This window comes from Cetorhinus maximus, chromosome 20, assembly GCF_964194155.1.
Source record: "Cetorhinus maximus chromosome 20, sCetMax3.hap1.1, whole genome shotgun sequence".
Taxonomy (NCBI): domain Eukaryota; kingdom Metazoa; phylum Chordata; class Chondrichthyes; order Lamniformes; family Cetorhinidae; genus Cetorhinus; species Cetorhinus maximus.
The window spans coordinates 3,267,827-3,286,224 of NC_135898.1; the positions used below are offsets into that span (position 1 = coordinate 3,267,827).

Consider the following 18,398-nt stretch of genomic DNA (forward strand, 5'->3'; position numbering starts at 1 on the left):
GATTAAAGCTTTTGGTTTGAGGAATGTCTGAGGAGAGAGAGAGGTCGAGAGGTTTAGGCAGGGAGTTCCAGAGCTTAAGAGTCCAGACAGCTGAAGTAGCAACTAAGATTGGGGAAGTACAAGAGGCCTGAATTGGAGGCATGTAGCTATCTCAGAGGATTGTACAGCTGGAGGAGTTTACAGAGATAGGGAGGGGTGAAGCCACAGATTGATCTGAAAACAAGGATGAAGATTTGAACTGCTTGGAGTGAGCCAGACCCTGTGCTGCATTGTAAACATTTTTGATGTTAAGTTGTCAATGTTTCTCATGTTGCCCTGGGAATTTCTAACAGCTGATTATTTATACAGGAATCTATCAGGGAACATCTTCTCCACCCTCCACCCAGACCTCTTTGGTGCCTTGGTTTCTCTTAAAGCTGTGTGAGTATGATGGAGATTGTACAAATTCATGCCCTTGTTTCACTCTCCTTTTGGTCTTGGTCCTGAGCTCATCAGTTACTTTCTGACTCCGGAAGCACAAGTCCTACTGCACTGTGCTAAATCTGGGTACAAGTTGATACATCCCTCATGCTGGGGGAGGAGGTTACCAGTGCGAGGAATTTGATCTTCTCATGGGCATGCAACAAGGCAGAGCATAAATCCCAAATGAATGAGCTCATATGTTTATGATGGGTTTCCCTACAAAACCTACAGAAATGTCTTGCAGATCATTTGTTCATGTGATTGGACAACATTCTCCATTCCCGATTTGAATGGATGCTTGAAACCATTTACAATATATTAAAAACTTATCTCTGTGTGCACTTCCTGTCAACGAAACCTTAATTCCTGTTGTAATGAGTTTGTTTCAACCATTTTCCATGAGAAATTCTTGTCCACACTCAGAATGGGAATTGCCTATGTAAACATGTCACACTGTAATTACACCCCCCCCTCCAGTGATGGCACTGTCACGCCTCTGTTTCTCCTCTCCTCCACCTCTAAGGCAGAAACATGCCTTTGCTCCAACTCCACTCTGCTTTCCAAATTGCCCTAAGTTTTACTATTTAACTTGGAATAATATCAAAACAGTATAATATTGTATAACACTCAGTACAGAATATACAATTTTGAAATGTAGGCTGAATTATTACTGTATATCCCGGTCCACTTCTCCACACCTCTTTCAGAATGCTTCACCTGAGATTACATTTGGTATTGGCTTCTGTGTGCATTGCCACAGGAGGGTGGCTGGTTTGAACTGAAAGAATTTGAACCGAAATGCTGTGTTAAAATGGTTAACAGAGGAATGCCTTCAGCTGGTAATGATGTGAGATTTAATGATCTCCCTGTCTCAGCCAACCTGTCACAGGGTGTGGGAAACAGGATAGTGAGTTGCAACTCTTAAAGGCAATGAGCTGCTAAAGTGACATTGGGCAGCGGGGCAGAATATTTTGTAGGTGTGAGAGAGAGAAAGTATAAAATACAAAGGGAGATCAGGAATACTCTCCCATGTTTGTTCCTCGTCTCTCTCTCTCTCTCTCACATCTGGTTTGAATTAATATTTTGCATTTTATGAAGTTCCCCGCAGGTATAAATCTGTACCTCAAAGTGATGCCCACTTAATCCATTTGTTAATCTTCAGATAGAGAGGGGGCAAGACCCGACAGAAACACAAAGCTATACGATATAAAGTCGGACTGATAGTGTATTTTTTAATTGCTGAATGTATCCCATAGGCACATGCACTGCAAGGACCGAGCTGTGGGGACTTTGCTCTGCAACTAACCCATGATACTCGGGCTAGATGCTAAGAGCAAAAGGCATGGGCACCATTCACTTTGGTGAACATAGAAACTCACCAAAAACATCTCAGTGCCATCACTGAGCACTCCCAGGGCAGGTACAGCACCCTCAGGGGCAGATAAACGCTGCCCCTAGTACTCTGCTCCATCCACATGTCTCAGAAGAACATTCCTCCTGTGACATTTTTCTCCATTTTCCATCCTGTTCTGAGTGAGATGGCCCAATTAGCACTAGGTCAGAGGCACTTTTCTGCCCAAGAGTAACTGGACTGATTCTTCCCAACTCATTTCACATAGGACCCTTAAAGTGAACAGAAGGAACTTTGATCCCATCATTGGTTCGAACACAGAGGTGAAAGGTCAGCCCTCGGACCCTCTTTGCCACCCCAGTTAATGACTATTTCAGCTCTGATTCTAACTTCATGGTGTGCCTTCACTTTCAGTGACTTCAACACTGAGTTCCTGATATGTGACTGTAACATGCAGTGGGTGCTAAACTGGAAGAAAAACAGTTCAGTGCGAATCACAGAGGAGACCATCTGCGCTTATCCAAAAACACTGAGGGGACAACTAGTCAAAGATTTGAAGGAAAGCCAGTTGGTTTGTGGTACGTTTAACAACAACTTGCATTCATATAACACCTTTAACAGATAAACATCCCAAGGTGCTTTGCAGGAGTGTAACTCGAGACTGACCCACATTAACACAGGAGGTTGACAGCTTGGTCAAAGTGTTTAGCAGCATCCTCAAGGAGCAGAGGGAAGTGGAAGGGTTCAGGGAGGGAATTCCAGAGTTGAGGCATGGCTGCCAATTCACAATGGGAATGTGCAAGAGGCCAGAGAACTCAGGGAGTTGTGTATCTGGAGGAGGTTTACAGAGGGAGGGGAGACATGTGTGTAGCAGCATAGTTTGTGTGAATCTCGAGGAGTTTTATGATTCCTGTAGAGAGCCTTGACTGGGAAGTAGCCAGTGATGAGCAATAACAGTTTTAAGGAGGTTTGACATGTTAGGGATATTTTTACCAGAGTGTAGAAGTTTAAATGGTGATCTGACAGATTCCTAAGGGCCCTCTTCAGGTAAATTGGTTGTGGTATTGACACTGGACAGGTAGAGACCCAGGATAATAATGCTCTGGGGACCTGGGTTCAAATCCCACTACGGCAGATGGTGGAATTTGAGTTCAATAAAAAAATCTGGGAATTAAAAGTTTAATGATGACCATTAAACCACTGTCGATTGTTATAAAAACCCATCTGGTTCATTGATGCAATTTAGGGAATGAAATCTGCCGTTCTTACCTGGTCTGGCCTACATGGGACTCCAGATTCCAGATTCTTAAAATGCCTTCTGAACAAGGGCAATTAGAGATGGGCAATAAATGCTGGCCTAGCCAGCGACACCCACATCCCATGAACAAGTAAAAAGAATTGAAAGGATGTGGGGAGTGAGGAGGAGAGTGGGATTAGAATAGTCTGGGTACTAAAAGCGTGGGGAGTGAGCCAGAGGCTGGGATTAGAGGAGATGAGTTCTATGGAGGAACAACAATGCAGATTTGAGAAGAATGAGCTGATTCTTTGTTGGAACATTCCATGATTCAGGTGATTAACAACGCCGACTCATCTTTAAATGATTTGGTTCAGTCTTGGGAGGAAAATAAAGCAAAACTAACTGGTGAGGAAATGGCGAGGGCCACAAATATCTTTCGGAGGTTGGGTTAAGATCCTGAAGCACAGCTTTTTCACAGTCCAGCCTTGGAGTGATTCTTTTGTGAGGTTGACCCCCACTTTTGGCAGAATGCATGTTCCTTTAAAGTTTTTTTTTCATCTGAGGTCAGTCCCATGCCATCTATTAAACTGCGGATGTTTGGAGCCCGGCTCCAAGCTTGTGCGAATCATTTTCTCGGGGTCACGGTAAAAACACAACGACACAGTCAATCGTGTACCAAGAACCCTTGCCTCTCCCTCTTTAAGAACCTCAATGGACCCATTAACCTTGAAGCCCATACAAGAGCTCATGGCATAAATTTTCCTGGGCAATTCCCATCTTTTGTCAAATCTGAAGTCAAGTGAGGGGGCAGAGTAGAGGTGAGTGAGGCGGAGGGTGTGGTTGGCTTCTTGAGTTTGATCATCCCAATTGATGATAAAACAGTAAATGTCAGGATGTCCGAAAACGCATCACAATCTAAAATCTAATTGCTGTTGTAAAATAGGAAATGCGGCAGCCAATTTGTGCACAGCAAGATCCCACAAACAGCCATGGAATAAATGAGTGGTTAATCTTTTTTTAGTGATATTGGCCAGGGACACCCTGCCTGCCTTTCTTTGACACAGTGTCCATGGGGTCCTTCACGCCCATCTGAAAGGGCGGAGGGGGCCTGTGTTTAACATCTCATTTGAAAGATGGCACCTTGAACAGCTCAGCACTCCCTCAGGACTGGCACCGGGATTGCCAGCCTGGAATGTGCTTGGGGGAGGGGGGGGTGGGGGGGTGTTGGGTTGCTTGGGCCAAAGGCCTGCTCCCATGTTGTTAACTGTGTACATTTTGTCAACAATCAGTGCTGGAATAAAATAAAACATTTGGGGATGTACACTTCCTGTCCACAACATCTTACATTTGGTTGGGATTTTAGCCCACACCCTTTTGGCACTGTTCCCATTGTAAATTGCGGTGTCAGCATTTGTCAGCTGTCACGGTGCAGTTGCAAACTCTGTCCATCAGATGGCACCACGCAATGAGCTTCAGAAGTGTATGCCAATTCTTGTACACATATAAAAGACTTCCAGTCATCAACTGACCATTAATGACAATTTATTTGTTTAAGTGACCAGTTAGAGCACTCAAAAAGAGAGCAACCAATTAGTGACAGAACTGTTGTAGTTGTTAGATTATAGGAAACATACAGAACAGAAGGCCATTTGGCCCATCGAGCCTGTGCCAGCCTTCTGAAATTGGTAATGCATTTTGGCTTTAAACTAATGCACTCAGAGGTTGCTTGCTTCAAAACTGAAAATTCAGCAAAGTCGTAAATGGTTCATCAGCAGCCTGATGCTTAATGTACCAAAGAGACTTGTTGTCTATTGCTGGTTGCCGGGAACATCAATCTATCGAAATGGATTGTGACGGAGAGAAAATCTTCTGAGTGAGGTTTGCCTAACCTTGGAGAAGTTGCATCTTACATCGTACCCAGAAGTTTAAGAGAGGGTTTAGCGGGATGCAACAAGATGGACTTGAACCCTTATCAAGAGATGGAAGGCAAAGGGAAAAAGAAGCACTTAGACCATAAGTCGTAGGAGCAGAAGTAGGCCATTCGGCCCATCGAGTCCACTCTGCCATTCAATGAGATCATGGCTGACCTGATAATCCTCAACTCCACTTTCCTGCCTTTTCCCCATAACCCTTGATTCCCTTACTGATTAAAAATCTGTCTATCTCAGCCTTGAATATACTCAACGACCCAGCCTCTACAGCCCTCTGTGGTAAAGAATTCCACAGATTCACTACCCTCTGAGAGAAGAAATTCCTCCTCATCTCTGTCTTAAATGGGCGACCCCTTACTCTGAGATTATGCCCTCTAATCCTGGACTCTCCCACAAGGGGAAGCAACCTCTCAACATCTACCCTGTCAAGCCCACTAAGAATCTTATATGTTTCAATAAGGTCACCTCTCATTCTTCTAAACTCTAATGAGTACAGGCCCAACCTACTCAACCTCTCCTCATAAGAAAATCCCTCCATACCCGGGATCAGCCTCATGAACCTTCTCTGAACTGCCATTTAATGCCAGTATATTTTTCCTTAGATAAAGGGACCATTGTTCACAGTATTCTAGGTGTGGTCTAACTAGTGCCTTGTATAGTTTGAGCAAGACTTCCCTATTTTTATACTCCATTCCCTTTGAAATAAAGGCCAACATTCCATTTGCCTTCCCTATTACCTGCTAAACTTGTATGTTAGCTTTTTGGGATTCATGCATGAGGACCCCCAAATCCCTCTGTGCTGCAGTGCTCTGCAGTCTTTCTCCATTTAAATAATGTTCAGCTCCTCTGTTCTTTCTGCCAAAATGCATAACCTCACATTTTCCCACATTATATTCCATCTGCCAAGTTTTTGCCCACTCACTTAACCCTGTCTATATCCCTCTGTAGACACTTTGTGTCATCCTCACCACTTGCCTTCCCACCTATTTTTGTGTCGCCCGCAAACTTGGCGATAGTACATTCACTTCCCTCATCTAAGTCATTAATATATATTGTAAATAATTGTGGCTCCAGCACTGATCCCTGTGGCACTCTACTAGTTACAGGTTGCCATCCTAAAAATGCCCCCCTTATCCCAACTCTCTGTCTTCCATTAGTTAGCCAATCCTCTACCTATGCTAATATACTACCCCAACACCATGATCTTATTAAGTAGCCTTATGCGCAGTAACTCACCAAATGCCTTTTGGAAATCCAAATATATTACATCTACCGGTTCCCCTTTATCTATCCTGCTTGTTACCTCCTCAAAGAATTCTAATAAATTTGTCAGGCATGATTTCCCCTTCATGAAGCCATGCTGACTCTGCTTGATTAGATTATGCATTTCTAAATGCTCCGCTATTACATCCTTTATAATAGACTCTAACATTTTCCCAATGACAGATGTTAAGCTAACTGGCCTATAGTTACCTGTTTTTGTCTCCCCCCCGTTTTGAATAAGGATGTTACATTGGCAGTTTTCCAATCTTCTGGGACTTTTCCAGAATCTAAGGAATCTTGGAAGATTACTACCAGTGCATCCACTATCTCTGTAGCTACTTCCTTAATATCCTAGGATGCAACCCATCAGGTCCAGAGAGCAGGAGTCAGCTGGGCTTAGCTGCTGGAATCTAAACCCAGTTCTTTCTTCTCTGCAACTTGGGAACAGATGAGATCCTTATTTTATAAATAGAGGCACAGGGCAGAATTTTCCCCCCGTTGGGGGAGGGACGTTCAGGAGCGGGCGCGGGGGCGCGCCGCCATTTTATGTAAGCGGGCCAATTAAAGCCCACCCAGCATGACGTCCGTGTGGAAGCGCTATGTGCTCCCTCTGTGGGCGGTGGGGGGGGATTCCCTCAGCCGGGAGTGTGCTCTTTCCCGCATGCACACGAAAGAGCGCGTTCATCTCCCTGAGGCTAAGTGCTGCCTCAGGGAGATCGGCGGCAAATTTAAAAATGGTCAATGTAGAGAAATAGAATTTCCCTGACATGTCCCCTCATGTGACACTGTCACATGAGTTGGGACATGTCCATCACTTTTAATTAAACTTTTATTAAATTTTTAAAAACCTACATGAAGCCTCATCCCGTCCGTGGGTGAGGTTTGATGCTTTTTCTGAAGCCCGCCAGGGCTCCCGGCCTCCTCGCCAACCATAAAGTTGGACAGGGCAGGACCTTTAACTACTTCAGTTAGTTTTTAAATGGCCTCAATTGGCTGTTGACAGGTCGGCGGGTGCACAGCTGATTCGGCTGCGCCCCCGCCAAATGAAAATTGAAATGATGCGGGGTGAGGTCGGGAGTTCTGCCCAACATCGTTCCCGCGTTACTTTACGCATCGGTGAGGGGACCTCGCACCCCCACTCGCCGACCTCAATATCCTGGTACAAAGGCTATGGAGGAATGTGAAACCCTGAGAAATCACTCATTCGCAAATTCAGGCCTTCCAAGGTGCAGAGGAGGTTTACGTGAATGGTAGCAGGGAGGAGGGACTTGGTGGAGAGAAGGTGGGAAAGAGCAGGGGGAGTATGTTTAATTGATCAGTTCCGGCACAATAAGCTGAATAGCTGTGCTGTAAGATGTTCTAGTTATGCAGACAGAAGATGTAAGGATGACAATATATATTGGGGAATGAATTAACGGTGCTGAATTCTGTTTTGGTTGTAGACGGACCTCTAGAGCTGCCAATTCTGCAGTTGATTCCTTCCCTTCGGCAAGTGGTATTCCAGGGCGATCGGCTGCCATTCCTGTGCACTGCTACATATCTGGACAATAGCACCAGGGTCCTCTGGTACCACAACAACATCCCCGTGCAGCAGGAGGAAGAGGGCGGCGTGATCATTGTGGACAGCTTGATTCACGACTGCTCCCTGATATCCAGGTATTCCGGGCATAAGGCGGCATCACACCAACTGTGCTAAAAACACAGCACACGAACTCTAATAGAGCAGATACCGAGAACACCAACATCCCTACTGACACCTTCCAGAGACGCACTAACTCTCTCCACAGACCAGGCACTGGACATGCCAACTCATTACAGATCAGTTACCAGGAAAACCAACTCCTACCATAGACCGGTTCCTCCATTGACCCCACCCTGTCGTAGCCTCCAACTCTACTGACCCCACCTGCATATAATCTGCAACGACAGGGAACCCCCACACTGACCAAAAGAAATTTCCCTCCCTTTGGAAAGAATAATTTGATGAAAGGGTTAAACTGATCTTTCTCCTTGTGACTTGCAGTGAACTGATTCTCTCGAACATTTACCTGCTTGCCAGTGGAGAATGGGAATGTGTCATCGCAACATCGCGTGGGAATGCTTCCAGGAAAGTGGACATTGTGGTTATAGACACATCTGCAACATATTGCCAGGCTGAACGGGTCACTAACAACAGAGGGGACTTCAGGTCAGTGAAAAATGTTTTGACTGAGTAGGAAACAATCGTCTTGTTTGTTCCCTATCCATGTTTGAGCAGAGAGTTGGAATTGTTAACCTGAACTGTACACAGATGGTTCTCAGCTAATTTTGCACCTCCTGCACCACCCCCCACCCCCACCCCCCCTGCTCCCACCACCCCATCCATTATCGCTTCCCAGCTGCTCTGTAAGACCTCCCTTGCTGGGCTGGCCAACATCAGATCTATCAACATGGCTCTCGAGTCAATGTGGCTGACTTTTAGCTGCTTCCTGAAGTGAGCTGACAAGCCATTTGGCTGCATCAAATGGCAATCGTCAGTTCAACAGCCACAACCATCATTTCATAGGAATAAATGTCAGTTTTGCCAACCACATCCATACCCTGAGCAGGATTAAAAAATAATAAAGAAAAGAGAAGACAGCTGAGCAGTAGAAAGCAAAGAGAAAGAAAAAAACTTGCTTTTATATACAACCTCAGGATGAAGTGCTTCTGATTTGTAGTCACTGTTGCCATGTAAGAAATGCAGCAGCCAATTTGGTGCATTATAATCTGTTGTAGTAACAGGAGGGAGAAATGTGGACTGCTGGTGGGAACTCCCCTGTCCTCCTCCAAATAGTTCAAACCGGGATCTTTTCAATCATCTGAGAGAGGAGACGGGGCCTCGGTTTAATGCCTCATCTGAAATGCAGCACTGGAGGATTGTCAGGCCGGTAAATATGCTCGAGTCTCTGGGCTAAGACTCAATCCCACGACCTTCTGACCCTGAGAGGATAGTGCAACCGCTGAGGCATGGATGGCAGACGTAGAAAGGGTTAAGGAGCATGATTCAGGTGATGCATCCATATGGTGTACTTTAGAAGACATGTGGTAAAAGAGGCACTTTCAAATGGTGCTGGTAATCTCTCTGGGCCAGGAGCAATAGGTGTCGGAATGCAGTTGGCAACAGAAGAAAGCACGGGGGCCAAACTATAACACAGGCCTTTTCTGCCTGAAAATAACATCTCCATGGAGTCAATGTGGTTTGAATTAAGTCAGAGGCCCAGACTCAGGGTAGGATATGGAATATCTGAAAAATTCAAAAGGCCAGGCAGAATGCAGCAGGTAAGCCAGAGGGATAGAACATGCCAGATTGTTCCCAATAATACTCGATTCACCGTCCATTCCAGGCTGGAGAAAATAGCCATTTGTTTCACTTCCTACTGTTAAACACGGACTCACAGTCTTTGAGGATGCGCATGATGGTTTAAAGTGAGCTGTCACTCTGAAGGGAGGGCCAGGTTTGATAAGGTGGGGGAGGGAGGGCCAGGTCTGAGAAGGTGGGGGAGGGAGGCCAGGACTGAGAAGGTGGGGGAGGGAGGCCAGGACTGATAAGGTGGGGGAGGGAGGGCCAGGTTTGATAAGGTGGGGGAGGGAGGGCCAGGTTTGATAAGGTGGGGGAGGGAGGCCAGGTTTGATAAGGTGGAGAAGGGAGGCCAGGTTTGATAAGGTGGGGGAGGGAGGGCAGGTTTGATAAGGTGGGGGAGGGAGGGCCGGGTCTGATAAGGTGGGGGAGGGAGGGCCAGGTCTGATAAGGTGGGGGAGGGAGGGCCAGGTTTGATAAGGTGGGGGAGGGAGGGCCAGGTTTGATAAGGTGGGGGAGGGAGGGCCAGGACTGAGAAGGTGGAGAAGGGAGGCCAGGTCTGATAAGGTGGAGAAGGGAGGCCAGGTCTGATTTTGATCAGGTTTTTAAAAGTCCAGCAGGTACAGCTGTTAACGGAGTCATCACGCAATGTGCCGGGAATGAAAAGGCGCTTCCATTTACAGTAAAACAACAGCTCGAACCCGGATCTGAGTCTAGGAGGTCTGTGATCTTGCAGATAATGGATATGGGAATGTTGGCCTTGATTTTGTGTTCAAGGCTCTGTCCTGGGTCTAGAACCCATAACCTCCTTATTCAGATCTGGGAGTGTGACTGACTGAGCCATCAGTCAGATTTCATTGAACTGTCACATGAATCATAGGGATCTCTCTTCTAAGACCCTAAAGATCATGTCGACCGTGATGGCCAGGGGCAGTACAATTCTGACCAGAATGAACATGCGCTCTCTCTCCGGCTGCCCTCGTAGTCCAATAGGTGCTTGAGAACCAGGCCAATCTCTTGGCTATATGGCGTTGACTCATTCAGTGTACGCCAAGCTTGGTGGCCAACACTCCACGACTGCCCTGGATGAAAGATCAATTCCCAGCGCACAGCTGTGAACTAAACCCAGGGCATCATTTTGTTTCACAAAATTGGGTCGCTTAAAATGTTTCTGTCAGCATATTTGTTTAATAGTAGTAAAAATATTGGAAATAGGGGTGATGAAGAGTCTGTTGGCTCTCTGGCCATGGGAAGACAGGGTTTACAGGAATGCACGTGTCAAGAGAATAGGGGTGGGGGGGCATATCATCGCAGCTCCAGGAAGATGTCCAACCCTCGTGACTGCTGCCTGTTTGCAAAATGAGAGTGAGCCCCTGTCCTCTCTGCTCTTCCTTCAGTCTGCCAGGGTGATGCCTTTATCTGTCAAACATGCCCTGCTGCTGCTCCAGTTTTATGAGTACACACTGTAATCCTTTATCTGTTGGTGGTTTGTCTGCAGCACCTTGCCTGGAAAGTTTTAACCTTAGTAATCGAGTGTTGAGAGGGAAGTGAGTGCACTGTTTAGATATGGAAGCCTGCAGTCTCTACCCTGACACCCTTGGCAATGCAGAGCATGGAGCTCAGTGGATGGAGGACTCCCTCTGCTGGCCAATGCTCCCACACTCAGGTCCTGCTGCTTCGCCCACAAGAGGGAAGAACAGTCCGAGAGGCTTTGTCCAGACTGTTAGTGCCAGCAGACGGTTATTCATAGCCCGGTCTGAGCACAGACCCTCACCAACCCCTGCAGGTCAATAGAGGAGAGGAAATCAGGTTGCAGCTTTCCAGAGCCCTGGGTCAGACCCTGTCTGGAGTAACTGCATTCCATTTCGGGCACTGCTGTCCAGAAACGATCTGTTGGCCTTGGAGCAGGTGCTGCGTCGATTTACCAGAATACTGCTGGCATAAGAGGGTTAAATTATGAAGATAGGTTGCAAAGACCTTGTCTTCCCTTGGGTATGAAAGATTAAGGGGTGGCTGGTCGAATCGAGATGGCTAAAAGGGGTCATGAAAAGTCACTGGCAACCAGGATTAAGGAAAATCCCAAGGCCTTTTATACATATGTAAAAAGCAAGAGGGTAGCCAGGGAAAGGGTAGGCCCACTCAGGGACAGAGGTGGGAATCTGTGTGTGGAGCCAGAAGAAATGGGAGAGATACTAAATGAATACTTCTCATCAGTATTCACCAAAGAGAAGGACTTAGCAGTCGATTTGTCTAGGGAAGAGTGCGTAGATAGCCTGGATCATATTGAGATCAAAAAAGAGGAGGTGTTAGGCGTCTTGAAGAATATTAAGGTGGATAAGTCCCCGGGGCCAGATGGGATCTACCCCAGAGTACTGAGGGAGGCAAGGGAGGAGATTGCTGGGGCCTTGACAGAAATCTTTGTATCTTCACTGGCTACGGGTGAGGTCCCAGAGGACTGGAGAATGGCCAATGTTGTTCCATTATTTAAGAAGGGTAGCAGGGATAATCCAGGAAATTACAGGCAGGTGAGCCTTACGTCAGTGGTAGGGAAATTATTGGAGAAGATTCTTCGTGACAGGATTTACTACCATTTGGAAGCAAATGGGCATATTAGTGAGAGGCAGCATGGTTTTGTGAAGGGGAGGTCGTGTCTCACTAACTTGATCGAGTTTTTCGAGGAAGTGACTAAGATGATCGGCGATGGAAGGGCAGTGGATGTTATATACATGGATTTCAGTAAGGCCTTTGACAAGGTCCCTCATGGCAGACTGGTACAGAAGGTAAAGTCGCACAGGATCAGAGGTGAGCTGGCAAGATGGATACAGAATTGGCTTGGCCATAGAAGACAGAGGGTAGCAGTGGAAGGGTGCTTTTCTGAATGGAGAGCTGTGACTAGTGGTGTTCCGCAGGGATCAGTGCTGGGACCTTTGCTGTTTGTAGTATATGTAAATGATTTGGAGGAAAATGTAACTGGGCTAATTAGTAAGTTTGCAGACGACACTAAGGTTGGAGGAGTTGCAGATAGTGAAAAGGATTGTCAAAAGATACAACGGAATATAGATCTGTTGGAGAGTTGGGCGGAGAAATGGCAGATGGAGTTTAATCCGGACAAATGCGAGGTCATGCATTTTGGAAGGTCTCATACAGGTAGGAATTATACAGTAAATGGCAGAACCTTTAAGTGCATCGATGGGCAGAGGGATCTGGGTGTACAGGTCCACAGGTCACTGAAAGTGGCAACGCAGGTGGATAAGGTAGTCAGGAAGGCATATACCATGCTTGCCTTCATCGGCAGGGGTATTGAGTATAAAAGCTGGGAAGTCATGCTGCAGCTGTATAGAACCTTGGTTAGGGCCACACTTGGAATATTGCGTGCAATTCTGGTCACCACTTTACCAGAAGGATATGGAAGTGCTGGAGAGGGTGCAGAAGAGGTTTACCAGGATGCTGCCTGATCTGGAGGTTATTAGCTATGAGGAGAGGTTGGAGAAACTTGGATTGTTCTCACTAGAGCGACGGAAATTGAGGGGCAACTTGATAGAAAATTACAAAATTATGAGTGGCATGGACAGAGTAGATAGTCAGAAGCTGTTTCCCAGGGTGGAAGAGTCAATTACTAGGGGACATAGATTTAAGGTGAGAGGAGAAAGCTTTAGAGGAGATGTGCGGGACAAGTTTTTAACGCAGAGGGTAGTGAGTATCTGGAATTCGCTGCCGGAGGAGGTGGTGGAAGCAGGTACGATAGTGGTGTTTAAGAGGCACCTTGACAAATACATGAATAGGATGGGAATAGATGGATACGGACCCCGGAAGTGCAAAATGTTTTAGTTTGACAGGCAATATGATCGGCGCAGGCTTGGAGGGCCGAAGGTTCCTGTGCTGTACTTTGTTCTTTGTTCTTGTTTAAGATGGTGAAAGGATATGATAAGGTATGTTTAATTGGGATGTTTAAGATGATGAAAGGATATGATAAGGTATGTTTAATCAAGATGTTTAAAATGGGGATATGATAAGGTATGTTTAATTGGGATGTTTAAGATGATGAAAGGATATGATAAGGTATGTTTAATTGGGATGTTTAAGATGATGAAAGGATATGATAAGGTATGTTTAATCGAGATGTTTAAAATGGGGATATGATATGATAAGGTATGTTTAATCGGGATGTTTAAAATGGGGAAAGGATATGATAAGGTATGTTTAATCGGGATGTTTAAAATGGGGAAAGGATATGATAAGGTATGTTTAATCGGGATGTTTAAAATGGGGAAAGGATATGATAAGGTATGTTTAATCGGGATGTTTAAAATGGGGATATGATAAGGTATGTTTAATCGGGATGTTTAAAATGGGGATATGATAAGGTATGTTTAATCGAGATGTTTAAAATGGGGATATGATAAGGTATGTTTAATCGGGATGTTTAAAATGGGGATATGATAAGGTATGTTTAATCGAGATGTTTAAGACGTTGAAAGGATATGATAAGGTATGTTTAATTGAGATGTTTAAAATGATGAAAAGATATCATAAGATATGTTTAATCGAGATGTTTGAAATGATGAAAGGATATCATAAGGTATGTTTAATCGAGATGTTTAAATTGGGAATATGATAAGGTATGTTTAATCGGGATGTTTAAGATGGGGAAAGGATATGATAAGGTATGTTTAATCGGGATGTTTAAGATGGGGAAAGGATATGATAAGGTATGTTTAATCGGGATGTTTAAGACGTTGAAAGAATATAAAGTAGATGGAGGCTGGGGAAATTATTTCCTCCAGTGGGGGAGTCAAGAACAAATATATCGTTAAAATTCTGTTCAGGGCTGATGTCAGGAAGCACTTCTTCACACAAAGGCTAGTGCAAACCTGGAACTCTCTCCCCCAAAAAAGCTGTTGAGTTTGGGTATCAATAGGAAATTTCAAACCTGAGATTGATAGGTTTTGGTTAGGCAATGCTTTGTAGGGTTTCAGAATCTGAAGACAGGCAGTTAGAGTAAAGATGCTCATAAGAACATCAGAAATAGGAACAGGAGTAGACCATTCGGCCCCTTGATCCTGCTCCTCCATTCAATAAGATCATGGCTGATCTTCTTGTGTTTCGATTTCCACATTCCCTCTAACCCCAATAACCTTTCATTCTCTTGCCTGACAAGAATCTATCTACCTCTGCCTTAAAAATATTCAATGACCCCACCTCCACCACCTTCTGAGGCAGAGAGTTCCAAAGTCGCACAACCCTCTGAGAGAAAAAATTTCCCCTCATCTCTGTCCTGAAAGGGCGATCCCTAATTTTAAAACAGTGCCCCCTAGTTCTGGACCCACCCACAAGAGGAAATATCCTTTCCACGTCCATCTTGTCAAGGCCATTCAGGATCGCGTATACTTTAATCAAATCACCCCTCGCTCTTCCAAACTCAAGTGAAAACAAGCCCAGTCTGTCCAACCTTTCCTCATAAGACAATCCACTCATTCCAGGTATCAATCTAGTAAACCTTCTCTGAACCACCTCCAACGCACTTACATCCTTCCTTAAATAAGGAGACCAAAACTGCACACAGTATTCGAGGTGCAGTCTCACCAATGCCCTGTATAACTGAAGCATAACATCCTTACTTTTATGTTCAATTCCTGTCATAATAAAGGATAACATTCCATTAGCCTTCTTAATTACTTGCTGCACCTGCATACTAACTTTTTGTGACTCATGTACAAGAACACTTAGATCCTTCTGCACCTCAGAATTATGCAGCTGTTCTCCATTTAAGTAGTACTCTGCTTTTTTGTTCTTCCTGCCAAAGTGAACAACTTCACATTTTCACACATTAAACTCCATTTGCCAGATCTTTGCCCACTCACTCAACCTATCTATATCCATCTGCAACCTCCTCATGTCCTGTCCACAACGTACTTTCCTACCTAACTTTGTGTCATCTGCAAATTTAGCTACCATGTCTTCACTCCCCTCATCTAAGTCATTGATGTAAATCCTAAAAAGTTGAGGCCCAAGTACAGACCCCTTTGGGACTCCACTCGTCACATCCTGCCAATCAGAAAAAGACCCATTTTTGCATACTCTCTGCTTTCTGCCAGCCAGCCAATCTTCTATCCATGCTGATATGTTACCCACTACACCTTGTACTTTAATTTTCTGTAATAATCTTTGATGTGGCACCTTATCAAGTGCCTCCTGGAAATCCAAGTACAGCACATCTACAGGTTCCCCTTTATCCACTGTGCATGTTACTCCTTCAAAAAACTCGAATAAATTGGTTAAACATGATTTTAATTTCATAAAACCATACTGACTCTTCCCGATTGCCTTGAGCTCTTCTAAGTGCCCAGCTAACCTCCTTAATGATCGGTTCTAATAACTTCTCCACGACAGACATCAAGCTACCTGGCCTATAGTTTCCTGTTTTCTGCCTCCCTCCCATCTTGAATACAGGGGTTATATTTGCTACTTTCCAATCTGATGGAACCTTTCCAGAATCTGGCGAATTTTGGAAAATTAACACCAGCGCATCGACTACCTCATCAGCCACTTCTTTTAAGACCCTAGGATGCAGTCCATCGGAACCTGGAGACTTGCCAGCCGCAGCTCCATCAATTTGCTCAGTACCATTTCCCGAGTGATTTCAATGTCATCAAGTTCCTCTCTCCCTTTCATCTCCTGATTTGCAGCCATTACTGGAATGTTTTTCTATCCTCTATAGTGAACACAGAAGCAAAATATTTGTTCATTTCATCCGCCATTTCCTTATTATCTACTATTAACTCTGCACTGTCACTCTCTAGAGGACCAACACTCACTTTACTTACTCTTTTCTTGTTTAAATACCTGTAGAAACTCTTGCTGTCCATTTTCACATTTCTAGCTAGCTTCCTCTCATACTCTAATTTCTTTCTCCTGATTAACCTTTTAGTCATTCTCTGCTGTTTTCTATATTCTGTCCAATCACCTGTCCTGCCATTCATCTTTGCGGAGTTGTATGCTTTTTCCTTAAGTTTGGTGCTTTCCTTAACATCTTTAGTTAACCACGGATGGTGGGTCCTCCCCTTAGAATTTTTCTTTAGAATAGGAATATATTTATTCTGAATACCCTGAAATGTCCACTTAAACGTCTGCCACTGCTTCTCTACTGATCTATCCCCGAGTGTCATTTTCCAATTCACTTCAACTATCACTTCACATCGACCATCATTTTCTCTCTCCACAGATGCTGCTAGACCTGCTGAGTTTTTCCAGCATTCTCTGTTTTTGTGTCAGATTTCCAGCATCTGCAGCACTTTGCTTTTATCAACCATGATCTGTTTGAAGGAGGGAACCTCGTCGAGGGGCTGAAAGGCCTGCTCTTGCATCCCAGAGGCGAGGTGTGGGAGAGGCGGTTTTCGGTGCCCTCGATGACAGTGATGAGCTGTTAGCACATGTTTGTTTTAACATGAGCTTGTTGCTTTCCTCTCCAGGTGGCCTCGCACTTTGGCCGGGGTCACTGCCCACCAGCCCTGCCTGCAGTATCCTTACTCCTCCGCCTCACTCAATGGAGCGTCACCGGAGAAAAAAACTTTCCGCAGGTGTCAGCGGTCGGGTCAGTGGGAAGAAGCTGATTACTCCCAGTGTCTCTACACCAACGACTATACCAGGGTCCTGCACACCTTCATCCTGGTGAGTTTATCCAAGGGTTGAGCATGAACTTTGACCTGATGCTGAACTGTACATGATTCCACAAACTCCTCCTCTAAGATGACGAGGTAGTGTCGGTGTTAATGCAACGTAGTGGGAGCTTTACTCTGTATCTAACCCCGTGCTGTACCTGTCCTGGGAGTGTTTGATGGGGACAGTGTAGAGGGAGCTTTACTCTGTATCTAACCCCGTGCTGTACCTGTCCTGGGAGTGTTTGATGGGGACAGTGTAGAGGGAGCTTTACTCTGTATCTAACCCCGTGCTGTACCTGTCCTGGGAGTGTTTGATGGGGACAGTGTAGAGGGAGCTTTACTCTGTATCTAACCCCATTCTGTACCTGTCCTGGGAGTGTCTGATGAGGACAGTGTAGAGGGAGCTTTACTCTGTATCTAACCCCATGCTGCTCCTGTCCTGGGAGTGCTTAATGGGTACAGTGTCAAGGGAGCTTTACTCTGTATCGAACCCTGTGCTGTACCTGTCCTGGGAGTGTTTGATGGGGCAGTGCAGATGCAACAGATTATTTGTGTGTCTCAAGCGATGGAGTGCACTGTGATGAAATGTTAATGATCATGTTATTGATGCCAGGAATGTTTTTCTATTGATTTGTGGGGAAATGCACTTCCTCTTTCACTATTGCTCTGTCTCTTGGTATATCTGTAGATGCCCATTAATAGCACCAATGCACTCACCCTCGCTCGGCAATTGCTTGACTACACTATCGAGGCGGCCAATTTCCTGGATATGATGGATGTGATTTATGTTGCTCAGATGATGGAGAAATTCATCAGCTTCACAGATGAGATCCATGATGTAATGTATTTAAAACATCTGTGCTTTGTTTTTGTTAAACATTGTCTTGTTTCTTTCCTGAAGGCTGCGCATGTTATTTCCAGCATTTGTTATGAGAACAAAAATACAGAAAAGAGAGCAGAATAGAAACTTCAAATTGTTCTGTAGTCTCAGCTAAGGTAAATATCAGTTTGAAGAAATCATAAGCTGAACAGTGGAGTGCAAGCTGGGAGATTGTGATCAAACTGGACTGGGCACATGTCACACTGCACCTCATATACTGGATCCAGCCCTGGTCACACTGCACCTCATATACTGGATCCAGCTCTGGTCACACTGCACCTTGAACACTGGATCCAG

At 45.1% G+C, this 18,398-nt stretch overlaps 1 protein-coding gene across 1 annotated transcript in view; it reads left to right on the forward strand.

Moving 5' to 3' along the window:
* Positions 1-18,398, forward strand: part of adgra2 (adhesion G protein-coupled receptor A2) — a 144,887-nt gene that overhangs the window by 100,076 nt on the left and 26,413 nt on the right. The window contains exons 5-10 of the mRNA XM_078565394.1: positions 349-420; positions 2,228-2,391; positions 7,687-7,900; positions 8,268-8,432; positions 17,033-17,231; positions 17,910-18,059. Of these exons, the coding sequence (XP_078421520.1) occupies positions 349-420; positions 2,228-2,391; positions 7,687-7,900; positions 8,268-8,432; positions 17,033-17,231; positions 17,910-18,059 (964 nt within the window). The remainder of the gene's footprint in view (positions 1-348; positions 421-2,227; positions 2,392-7,686; positions 7,901-8,267; positions 8,433-17,032; positions 17,232-17,909; positions 18,060-18,398) is intronic.